The sequence below is a fragment of the Rhinolophus ferrumequinum genome, chromosome 4 (assembly GCF_004115265.2).
Source record: "Rhinolophus ferrumequinum isolate MPI-CBG mRhiFer1 chromosome 4, mRhiFer1_v1.p, whole genome shotgun sequence".
NCBI classification, from domain to species: domain Eukaryota; kingdom Metazoa; phylum Chordata; class Mammalia; order Chiroptera; family Rhinolophidae; genus Rhinolophus; species Rhinolophus ferrumequinum.
The window spans coordinates 76,731,581-76,744,437 of record NC_046287.1 but is presented as its reverse complement, the minus strand read 5'-3'; the positions used below and the strand labels follow the sequence as shown (position 1 = coordinate 76,744,437).

Genomic DNA, 12,857 nt, shown 5'->3' with positions numbered 1-12,857 from the left:
TGATGGAGCACTCAATTATAATCTGTGCTAGCTTTAAGGAATATAAATGAGGCATCCCTGCTTAATTCCCTCTTTAACCCTTAGACCTGGAAGGACTCAACAGTGACTTCTGGGAAGGAACACCTGAATTCTAATTTAATAGCTGGCTTCCAGCCTCATCTTCCTTAGTACTTCCATCCTAGTCACTCCCATGTACCCCCTTATCTTACCTCACCTCTTGGTGTTTCTCAGACCTTTCACAGGGTAGAGGCCCAACTACTACTACTCAGTAAGGAGACGTTTGAAGTATTAATGCTGACTAAGCAAAATGGCTTATGCTGTAAGAAGTTTTTTGACCGTGAGTATACATTTCTCCAGATCTGCATTATTTTGGGGAACAATATACAGCTGTGTTGGAAAGATCATGGTCTTAAGAGTTGCAGACCAGGGATCTCAATAAAAGTCAGACCAGTTTCTCCTTTACTGGTTTAAGTCATAAATCACTTAACACTTGTCAGGGTGCTGTCTAAGGTACCGGCTATCCTCACAAAGCAACAAAACTGAACACTTAAGCATAGAATACAGGTCTTAAGCTCATGGATTTTCTCCTCTGTAGTATGGGATGACTAAATGACAAGAATTTTTAGGAAGCACAATGGCATAGTGATTAAATACACAGGCTCTAAAGCCAGACCACATGGGGTGATTATCACATCCTAGTACTGATATTTGTTGGCTTTGTAATACTGAGCAAGTATCACACCTTCTCTGCCTCTTGTAGATAGAGAGCATTATCGGGTATTGTGAAGATTAGGTGCAGTCTGTCCAGTGCTTAGAACAGTATCTGGCACATAGTAAGTGTTCAATTAGTTCTATTATTCTCAGCTATGGGTTTAAATTGAAAAATGTATATAAAGCCCTCAGCACACAGACCTTGGCATGTAAATGATCAAGAAACATAGATATGATTGTTGGTAATAACAAGCTACCATGCTTTACTTGAAATAATTTGGATTAGTAGGATACACTTTGAGGAGCACCAGTGAGAAGAATTTTAACTATTTTAGAGGCAAAAGCGTTCCTTCAAAAATCAGTTACACTGCTTTATTTTAAAAAGGGGGGGGGAGGAGAGGGAAGAAAGGCCAGGAGAACAGGAAGGTAGTAACTTCCTTTGACGGCATCACCTAGGCATGGCAAGGTCACATCTTGCATAAGACACTCATTATCTTTGTCTTTGATCTTGCAAGGTATAAGAATAGTGTCCCATGAATAGTAATTAAAGTCAAAACTTTTTAAAAATGACAAATGTAAATACATTTAGTTTTATATCGATACGTAAAATAATTCTTTTCTATGCTGTTTCATTAGAGCTAAATGTTTAGGGATAATTTTTTTAGACCTTTTATTTTCACACTTGAATTTATGCCATTCCAGGAAAATTAATTTTGAAGATATGAATTCATAGGTGGGCTGTATATGTCTATGGACACCAGTATTTCTTTTTATTTTTGAATAATAACCTCTTGGATAATACTTTGTTTTAAAAGAATAAATATCCACTAAATATTTTAGTTTAATTCATATGAATGTTGTATTTTTTTCTTTGTTGAAATGACACAGATGATTCCTTATAGAAAAACACTATAGTCATAGTATTTAAAAACAGATTTTAATGCTCATTTTTCTTAACTATGCTTCCTGGGAAGCATGATATAAGTCAATTTATTGGAAAACAATAGCACTTTTCAACTGTAGACATTCTTCATGATGGTTACATGGAAAGAGTTCTGGGCTTTTGCTTATAAATGTTTTCCATTTCCGTATTTATTTCTCACTGCTTCTCATCTATTTACTTTCCTTTCTTCCCCTTTCCTTTCTTCCCTTTTCTGTTCTGGATTTGCCCTCTCTACTCGTATCACACCTCCCCCCACCCCCGCCCCTTTTAAATAATCATTGATGTCTTTAGAATTCCTTATTTGCTTTAGAATTCCTTTATCCATTAAAGATACATCTGCTTTATTGGTCGTAATAATAATTGTTGGTATTATCTAGCATATTAGCATCTTCTCAGTAAGCATTATCTGTATATTAACGCTGGGACCGTGATAGAAGAGGAAAATAATACTCTAAAAATTGTTTGGACCACTTTCACTTGTGTGGGCAATAGCATTTATACTGAATCGTTGGCAACAAAAATGTAGGGACTTGGAGCGGAAGTCATGATGGTAGCTGATACACTGTCTGGTACCAGTCCCACTTCTTAGGCCTTAGCACATCTAGAAATTGCAGGCTTCATTTACTCCTCCACTCCTTCATTTACTCCATTTGTTTTTCTGATTTCCTTTCCTGAGGCGGCCGGGCGGGAAAGGGAAGATTGTTGGGGGAACTGTTAAAAGTGAGGATTACGTATGGTTACCTATTTAAATAGCAGGTGAAAACAAGGCAGAATTTGGGGGAGGCTGTAAGCCTGCGAGGAGGTCGTCGGTGATGAGCGGAGAGCGAAGATTAAGGAATCACCTGAGGTGGAGAATTACAAATGCTTCTGACACCTTCAGCAAAATTTTCCATCAACAGACGGTGTCCTGGGGAGACCCGGAGACGCTGGACAGAGCAGTTTTCGCAGCCCTTGGTTTCGCCCTCTCCCTGGTGGGGCAGCGGTGGGTCGGACCTTCCCCCTCCCCGGGAGGAGGACGGCCCAGGCGGGCGGAGTCGGGCCCTTCTCAGCTGTCACTCAGAGGGCCGCGGTTGCTCTCCACCCCCAGCCTGACACGCACTTCAGGGCCGCCCCCGCCCCCACCCCGCCTCCGGCTTCGTCCGCTTAAGTCACAACACCGCCGGGCTACCTGGGCGCGCCCGGCCCGGCAGCTGCGGGCCCGGCGCCGGGTGGCGGCGCTGAGGGGTCGCCCAGGGGAACTCAGTGGCGTCTGTTGGAGCCCTCGGTGTGCCACCGGCGAGGGCATGAGCGCGGACTTCCTCTGCCTCCCGAGCGGCGGCGGTGGCGGGAGAGGCGAGGGGAGGAGGCGCCGCGCAGAGGCCACCGTTCAGGGCAGCGCCGGGGGACAGCAGGGCAGGAGATGTGCCTGTCTTTAGCGGCACAGGAAGCAGCATGCACCCCGATGCCACCGACATCAGCCCCGCGCCGGCCGCGGGAGCCCCTGGTGAGCGGCGGCCGGAGCTCAGGGAGGATGCGGCGGCCCCAAGGGGCCCGCCTGGCGGCGGGAGCTGGCGGGTGCCCGTGGCCGTGGCCGTACTCGCCGCTGTGTCCCTCTCCTACCTGGGTCCCGGCTACTTGCAGGGGGCAGGAGGCGCGGGGCCGTGCACCGTCCTGCTCAGGCTCAGCTTGTACCTGGGCTGCGCCGCGGCCGCCTTCCTGCTGGGGACCCTGTTCTCCCTCGTCTACCGGAGCCCGCGAGCCCCGCCGCCCGACTTCGCCGCCGCCTGGAGACGCCTAGCCGCAGCCGCCCGCCGCCCGCCGGGGGTAAGTACGGGTCTCCTCTCGCCTCGTGTTCTGGGGCCTCGGCCCGGCCCTCCCCGCTTCCGGTGCCAGCTGCCGGATCTCGGAGACCCAGTGGTCGCGGCCGGGCGCTTCCTCTCCAGCCGGGCTCGCCGCCTTGAAGCTGAAAACCCGAGAAAGACGCGGCTGGGGTTGCTCGCCGGGCGGGCGGATGTGAGCGCTCCCTCGGCCCCCGCGGGGGGCGGGTTCGGGGATCAGTGGGGCTGGACGGTATGAGGGGGTGTAGTCGCCCTACAACCATCCTCGGCCACAACCTTCCTAGTTGAATAAGCATCCCCCTTCTTCGATGCTGCTCTGCAGTTGGTAAGTGGAAGAAAGGGGAGCACGGCATTCCCTGTACGCAGGCGCTGCACCCTGTATTAGTTGTTGTAGTTGGTTCTTCCAACCGTTCTCTGTGGGAAACTTGGCTCAGAGAAACTAACTTGACCCAGGGCATTCACCTACCCTCACACCCAAGCCTGTGTTGTGCGCCTTATACCACAACATCCTATCTCCACCATGTTGAGAAGTAACGCAGTCGCAGCCAGTTTTTGTGATTTAGAAAGAGGATGCCAGAAATCACTATGGTGTGCAACAAAAGAAAGCTTTGGTCTGTGATACGGGACAGTAGGGCGGTACTTTGGAAATATAGGAAAGAACAGTATTTTAGATGAACTCTTCTCTTCCTTAGTGCCAAACCACTACTTTCGCTACCTCCTAGCTTCCGTCTCATAACCCCTTTAAATGAAATCGACTCTGTCACAGCCTGACACTCACTGCGTGACTGAACGATACTGTCATTAAACTGAAGTTGCCCAAGCACTTTGGGGTAAGGGCAATGGCAGTGGCTCAACTTCGTAAGAACATTTGATAGAGGACCATTACCCCCAGGGTTTTGTATTTGCTTATGATACGACTGGCTTACTCCTTTGTAAAAATCATCATACTCTTCCCCAGAATTACCCTTTCTTGAGTCTGACTGCAGCGCTGAGATAATGGCTGAAGGGTTGTAGGTAAGGCAGTCAGGCATCTTTACTCAATAAGCTGATCAGCAATTCAGTATAACTATTAAGAAAGAGGAAGTAATGTTTTCTAAGTAGTTTCAAAAATGTGTAATACTAATTTTTCTTAAAAACCTTCACTTAGCTGTCCATTTTTTTTCATGTCTAATTTAGCAAGAGTGGATGAGCAGGTGTATTTTTCCTCCTCCTTTTTCTCTCCAATGATAGAAAACAAGGGTCCCAAGATTTTACTAGTTAGTTTATTGATCATTGATCAATTATAAATGACATCATTGATCATTATAAATTACGTTGCAATTCTTTAGAGTATTGTAACAAGTTATAATTCAGTATGTATTTGTCGAGTATTTTGTACAAGCCTATTATTCTGGAAGCAGTGATTGAATCAACAAGACACAAGAAAACCCAGCTCTCTGGAGATTATATTCTTATGGGGAATCAAACAATAAACAAATGAGATACTTTTGCATAGTGATAAATGCTTATGAAACAAAAAGTGATTAAGGGTTATGTGGTTAAGAGTATCTAGTAAGTGGGGACAGGAAGTTTAGAAGGTGAGGTCAGGGTCAAAGCCATAGTATTGCGAGTAGTCCACCTCTTAAGGCCCGGAAACCTCATGTTGTGGGTTACCACCCTGTTACATGGAAAATACATTCTCCCAAATCTGCCAGCTCTCTTGCACCTCTGGGTAGATAAAATTTGGGATTATCATCCATAAAGATGGTTTAGTAGAGGTATTAGAGAAAATAATACTTTAAAGGTGACAGAAAATGACACAGTATACGAGTATATAATCTCTCATGGATACCACCTCAAGATTTCAGGTAATAGAAGAGGTGAAGTACAATCTAAGGAAAGTAGATTATTGATCAGTGTTTTTAGAACTTGGATTCTTACAAAAGCCTTAAATAGGAAAACAAATACATCAGGAAATTTACTTTCTACGTTATATGTTATATAGAGTTGAAGTGCATATTATTTACATAAAATTCTTTTTTCTGATAGTAATGGTGCCTTTAGTTGTGCTGTATTTCCGATAATGTGTGTTTAAGTTTTTTTCCCCCCAAATGTTCTCTTTATGAATGGAAGCATAAATGTGTGGTGTGGTATAAACTGTCTCTCAGTTCTGTGGAGGAAGGAGTTGGACCACACAGATTATCTAACATTTGGAGGGCTGTTCAGTAGTGAACCAAATGATGCCTCTTAAGATACAATGATTACTGAAGAAATTTTTATTCAGCATGCAGAAAAGAATCCTCATTTATTCTTATACATTTTGGATCATTGTAGTGTCAGCTAGACATGTCAGACACTGGGATCAATTTGTCCTTCCTTCCTTGCTTCCTTCCCTCCTTTTTCCCCTCCTTGTTTCCCTCCTTCCTTCCCTCCTTCCTGCCGTCCTTCCTCTTTTTTTTCCTTCTTCCTGGCTTCCTTTTATAGAGGAAAAAATGCATACATTGTTAAAAGTAGGCAATTGGAGAAGCTGAACTGAAAGAGAAAAAGTGTTTTCATGTCTAGGAGTGTTCAAATGCTTCTGCATGCTTCACATTGTAGTTATTGGCTGTAAACTCAATGTTGTCCCTTGAACCTAGTAGGAGCTCAAGAAGGGTTTGCTGATGATAATGAAGAAAATTATTTGTTCTTGGTCATTAACTTAGTGCTTCCCCCAATTAATGTAGTATCTATTGGGCATCTCTGATGTGCAAAGATTTTGATTTTACTTGGGTGGGAATCACCATTGATTAAAATAGTAAAAATAACTTTTATCTCAGATAGAAAGAATATCCAATGGTATTTTCAGGTACTAAGGAAACTTGTGTGTAAGGTCAGGAAGGTTGATGCTAAAGTCTAGACAGTTGATCTCTGGGCCTCACTTTAGGAAAACTTAGGTTTGATTGCAGGCACGGAGGAGACGGGAGCTGTGATGCTGGGGGCTGGCCTTCTCCTTGTTTGATAGTCGTTAGTCCAATTTTGCTGCGTAAGCTGTCCTAGTCCAGGGTTGTAGCTTAGTCTCGTGCCAGGTCAGTTAACTCACCTGGGCCAAGAGCCTCAGATTCACTAGCCACAGTTACTTGACTTTAGGCAACAGCAAGAGAAATACGGCAAAAGTGAATCAATAGCTTAGAAAACTTATTTTCATTGCTGGACCAGTATTACAAAGTGCATCTTCATATAGTAGAAAATGGAAACTTATTTCTTACATTTTGATGATAGGAAAGTAAGAAGGAATAGCTTTTTTAATTGTCAATTTTTCACAGTCTATGGATTTTCTCTTTTCTTTTACATTGTATTAGCTACTTATTTTATTCTATTTTATTTTATTTTATTTTATTTTATTTTATTTTATTTTATTTTATTCTATTCTATTCTATTCTATTCTATTATTTTATTTTATTGGGGAAGGGGAACAGGACTCTATTGGGGAACAGTGTGTACTTCCAGGATTTTTTCCAAGTCAAGTTGTTGTCCTTTCAAAATCGTAGTTGTGGAGGGCACAGTTCAGCTCCAGGTCCAGTTACCATTGTTTGTTGCAGGGTGCGCAGCCCACCATCCCTAACGGGAGTCGAACCTGGCAACCTTGTGGTTGAGAGGACGTGCTCCAACCAACTGAGCCATCCAGGAGCTCAGCGGCAGCTCAGCTCAAGGTGCCATGTTCGATTTTAGTTGCAGTGGGTAGAGCCCACCATCCCTTGTGGGAGTCTAGGAGTCGAACTGGCAACCTTGTGGTTGAGAGCCCACTGACCCATGTGGGAATCGAACCGGCAGCCTTGGGCTTTAGGAGCATGGAGCTCTAACCTCCTGAGCCACCAGGACGGCCCCTATTAGATACTTCTTGATTTATGTCCCATAAGTTCAAAAATAAGTAAGCAATTAATGAATGAAGATTGGAGGGCTGATACAAGAAAGTCAGGTGCTAGTAGCATATGGGAAACTAAAGTCTACTGCCATCTAGACAAAAGAGTAATGAAAGATTGTTCATAGTTTAGGCAGAGAAGTTCAAGAAGTTTGTCAAATCTAATTAATAAGCATTTACTAAATATCTGCTACATATCTGTTATCCTGATCTTGTCAGATCGGTTTTGACAATCGTTGCTGAGTGCCAGTGCCAGGCACATAGTAAGCTCTCAGTAGATGGATTTTGCCTGAATGAGGGTTTGAGTTGAGAACAAATTTAAGTATCCCATTGACATTTTTAGATTTGAAATTTCAACCAGTTTCCTAGAGAAGGGTCAGAGGAAGGGCCTTGCAATGGGTGTCACTGAGAGCTTGGATAATTGCTTTCTGTAAGTGTGCATGGCAATGTTTTTAGTGTTGAGAGGATTCAAAGATGAACGAGGCCAGCCCTGTGCCAGCCCTCTCAGGCTGAGTAGGTCTGACTGATAGAGAAGACGGGGAGGGCAGATGTTTATAGAGACAGTAAAAACGTTCACACAGCAATCCATGGCGCCGGTTGGCTTGTGTAGAATTTCTAGAATCCCTAAATGAGTTCTTTTACTAATACAGAAGTTCTTTGAGTAAAACAAACTGAATTTAGTTACTTGAGGGAAAAAGGAAAAGAAATAGGAATTAGGGAGACTATACACAGTCTCTTTGTGACGTCCCTTTATTATGCTAATGTGATAAACTAATCCTCAATAATTTGATAATGGATAATGGCATAATATACTTACTGTCCTCAGAATAATTGTTTGCAATTTAACTAGGGGATTTAAGTCATGGTGGCTAGTGGGAAAAATATTTTTGAGGAAGATGACTTTTTGAGACCCCCTTTAATTATACAATCCTATCTAACTCTTGCTGTGGTGTAAGGTTTGTTTTACTTTAAATTCATACTATTCATAATTTTTAAATGTAATTTTTTTACATAGGTTATACAATCACATGGTTTAAAAAAAATCAAAGCGTATAAAAGGGTATACAGTGAAAAAAGTCTTTCTTCTTTACAGCCACTATTAATAATTGTTTATTCTTCCAGGTATATATTGTTCATTCACAAACAAATGCAAATATGTACTCAAAAGGTTTTTGATACCTATCATCTCTTGTTATAAACAGTGATTACACATAAAGGAAAATTATTTTCTGTATCGTTATTATGAAGAAATTATTTCTTAAAGTTAGTAAACATAAGATGAAGTTATATATGCATAGTGATAACTTCAAAGAAGATACATGATTAAACCTAGAATATAAAAAAGGTAATCAAAACTAGAAAATGTATCCTAAGAAAGGCAGAAAGTGTGTGTTTGAATTTAGCAAAACAGTCTGAAGGTAGCAATTATGTACTTTCATAATTTGTACAAAAATAAAACAAAGTAAACGAAGCAAACTGTTCTAGAGATGGAGCACATGTACCATGTGGGATTTGCGTTCCCATTAAGTACGTATATGAAACCTAGAAGCTGGGATTGGAAAGGTAGTTTTGGCCAGGTTGTGGGAGTCCTCATTTGAGAGAGTGGAATTGGAGTTCAGTCTAGGTATGTCAGCTATTGACATTTTCTGAGCACCAAAGCATAGCATCAGAGCTGGGCTTTAGAAGTGTTAAATGGAAACGTGATTGGGATGGACTTGAGAAGAGAAATACCCTGTCGTTGCTGTGATAAAAAGTGAGAGTTAATGAAGCTGTGTGAATGGCACAGGAGGGAGTAAATTCAAGAGTGCGTTCCCCAGTGAAGTCCTGTTCCCCTTCTCCAATAAAATCTTTAAAAAACAAAAAACAAAAAGAGTGCATAACATTTTTCTTTGATATTCATTATCATTAGTTTTCATTCCAGATAGGTTCAAGAATCTTGTCAAGAGTGCCCTAACGTTCTCTTTAAACAAATTCAACCCCAAACCAAAGGGTCCTACTGTGTATTCACAAATGTGAAGATGGAGGTCTCCAAACTTGAACGTTCTACTTGGAGCCTAAATTCTGGTCATTCCCAGGAGGTTTATTTCTGACTCTCTTGAAGCTTAAGCCGCTTTTGTTTTGAGTGCATACTATGATGCTCCTCTATGCATTAAATATTGCCTTTTAAAAAATGTCTTAGGTTTCATCTCTCAACCTTATTATTTTGGGGGGAGGAAGTGCCCTAGATTCTTTAAAGTGTGTGAGTCCTTGTGGCAGAATGGTGCACACAATTGTGCTAAAAAGGTGAGTCAGCAAGTTTGGTGCTGAGGGCGCAGCCTTTAGAAAATGAGTAGTGTCTCTGGGAGGTTGTCAGAATTAGAACGATGGCATACAAACTTGCCAGTTTTGTGTATTTATTTTTTTACAATTGCAGCTTTGCTTTTGAAATAAATCATTTTACGAACTCGGAACTTATATTTTTACCTTTCACTGTTAGGTCACTTCCGACCTACAGGGTTGGTTGGTAGGTTGATGATGACGGGTAGGGTGACGATGACTGGGGTAGATAGGCAGCTGTTCTCAGAGGCTCCCCGGATGCTCTGAGGCCCAGGGCCTGGGTCCAAGTTACTCATTTCCACATCCTCTGTTAGTCCTGGGGTGTATGCTTCTATAGTTTCTCCAAACACAGTGGGGCTTTCCAGAATGCCCAGTGGGTTTGGTTGTATTTTGGTAGGTTTCTCACCTCAGATGCTGCTTTGGGAGAATGTAGTTAGGAGTGTGAGGTGTGCCTGCTCTGTCCTGGGGCTGGCTCGCGCTTAGCAATTACTCCAGGTACGGGCCAGTCCTGGTATACTCGTATTTTTCAGCTAGCCTGGGGTTTCCATGTGTGAATAGCCACGAGCTGGATGTAAAGAACAGTGAACATGGCAACTCCAAATAAAATGCCTCTGAGGCCAAGGGAAAAAGGAATTAATTGTGCATTCTAGGATACGACACATGAACTTGTTTAAGTCACTAGGATCTATTCAATTAAGTTTTCAGTTTTAGTGTAAAATACACCTCTTGGAAAATTAGATAAATTTTTACAAATACTCATTTGTAAGTTCAAACCTGACTTTCTGTAGTTCTCTCCTACCTATACTCGTATATAGGGGTGAATTTACGTTGATATTAGTGACTAAAATTTTATAGGTGTTTGCTCTTGTCTGCTCATGCAAGACCTCACCTGGCAGTGACCGTAACCCCACACCCCACCCCCATTTCTACGAGTCCACGAGCAGTGTCTCATGTACAAGTATTTGTGAATAAGCTCAGTTATATTCTTCCATTCCTGGTGCCTGCAAAGCACTTGAGAGACGCTTCTCAGATGTAACCACTGCCAGTCTGTGAAAAAGCTCATTTTTTGTTGGGCTACTATTGTTTCAATCCCCTGAAGCTGGATATCTAGGAATGCTTAGTCCTTTTGGGTTTTTTTTTTTTCTGAGCCAAAGCCATAGTATGTGCTTTATAGAAACTGAGAGTGTAGCCTTGTTTCTCTTATTTAGGCATGGTTTAAATTTTTTTTTTTAACCTTGTTGTAGAAGTTGAGGAGCTTATGCTCTGTTTACCTCTCCTGGGAAGATAGCTCCTTCCCTTTTGTTTGTGGTTCCTCTGTCTACCTGCCTTGGAGCGCACCTGGGGTCAAGCTAGAGCTTTCTCTCCTAGCTTTAAAGCTTTCTCTAGTCTCTAACCTTGAGCTCTTACATACAAGCCACCTCCCAAAAGGTGTCTTCCACCTATGTTAGTCTGCTCCTACAGGTAACACCTGAGGGCTGTATGCAGGCTCTGCCCACATGTTAGACGTGAAATTAACATCTTAAATGTTCCAGAAATTTCACTGTTTTTTTCCTGATACAGCTAATTTCTTTTTCCTTTTTTCACAATTTTTTCCTGTTTCACTAAACCTTTCAGAGGTTTTGAACTTTAGATAAGCTCAGGAAATTGCTCTGTTTTCCAGATTTGAATTTAGGTCATTCTTGGGGTGAAATATATATATATATATATACATATATATACACATATATATATGTATATACATATATATATACATATATATATACGTATATATATGTATATACATATATATATATATGTATATATATATGTATACGTATATATATATGTATATATATATATTTTTTTTATGTCATTCTTCGGCAGTCTCACGCTTGAGCCCCCTACAGTTTAGCCATCTTCTCACTGAGGATTAGAGATTTATTCCTCAGGCTCAGATCTCTTCTTTTTGGCCCTCAGACTCATTTATTCAACTGCTTAACTTGACATCTCCACTTGGCACTCACAGTGGTGCCTGAAACTCAACAAGTCCAACTGTCCCCATTCCTCATGACCAGCGTCCCCATCCATCTTCCATTGTCCTTACGTCAGTGACTGGCACTTCCGAAGATAAATCCTATAGCCAGAAGCTTGCGAGCCCTTGACATCTCCTTCTCCTCACTCCCCGTATGCAGGCCATCAAGTCCTGTCTTCTTACCTGTGAGTGTCCTGCATCCACCTACCTCTTTCCCACCCAGATGACTGCAGTAGCCTCTCAGCTGGTCTCTCTGCCTCCTTAGTGGCTCCTCCTTCAATTCATTCATTTAAAAATGCAAACCCAATCAGATCCCTCTTCAGCAGCATGTTTAATTAAAACCCATCGGTAGGTTCTTGTTCTTCCTAGTTCTTTAGCCTCATCTCCCGCCATAACTCCCTTCACTGCTCGCTTTCTGTCCTCAGTTCTCAAAGTGCCAAGCTCCCAGTCGGTGCTGCTTTCAAATGGCTTCTCTGCCTGGAGCAGCCCGCTGCCCCCTTTCCTGGTTAATTTCTCTTCCTCAGACTTCAGTCATCACTTTTGCAGAGAAGCTTTCCCTGTCTGTCAGCTGTGTATATTCTCACAGCACCATATACCTTTCCTTCACTGTACTGAACACAACTGTAATTTTATACTCACTTGGCTGATTCCTTGTCTTTCTTTTTCTTTAACCCTTGAACTCTGAAGGTAGAAACTCCCCTCTGTATCTTTACCACTTAGCATGATTTAGTAGGTAAGTAATAAATCTTGAGTGAGTAACTGGGAATCAATAGAGCATAGATAGTAAGAGAATGGGTTTGGAGTCAGCCAGCTGGCCTTCGGAATTCGAATCTTGACTCTGCCCTAATAGCTCTGTAACTGTGGGCATCTTGCTTAAGATTTCTAAGCCTCAGTTTTCTTATCTGAAAAATGGAGATAGTAAATTTTTTCAGGGGTTGTTCATAGTATTTGAAACTACAAATACTTAGTATTTATAAAGTGCTTTGGAAATAGAAACTGTTAAATGATAGACTTTACATTTTTACTTTTTAAAACAACGTTTTATTATAAAATTTAAAAACGCAGATTCAGAAAATAACAAAAAATAAATGTATAGTTGGGTGAATGATTATAAAGAAAATACCGTTGTTATTTCTCAAAACCCCAGGAGCCCCACTCTGTCTCCACCCCAATGTTGGCTCC

General features: G+C 42.0%; 1 protein-coding gene across 3 annotated transcripts in view; it reads left to right on the top strand.

Moving 5' to 3' along the window:
* The first annotated feature begins 2,806 nt into the window (after positions 1-2,806).
* SNX25 (sorting nexin 25) overlaps positions 2,807-12,857 on the top strand; it is a 100,138-nt gene continuing 90,087 nt past the window's right edge. For 2 of the 3 annotated variants that reach the window (XM_033104606.1, XM_033104605.1), the window contains exon 1: positions 2,808-3,457. In XM_033104606.1, the coding sequence (XP_032960497.1) occupies positions 3,086-3,457 (372 nt within the window). In that variant the 5' untranslated portion in view covers positions 2,808-3,085. Of the gene's footprint in view, positions 3,458-12,857 lie in introns of all 3 variants that reach the window. The other variant, XM_033104604.1, reaches the window with a different exon arrangement.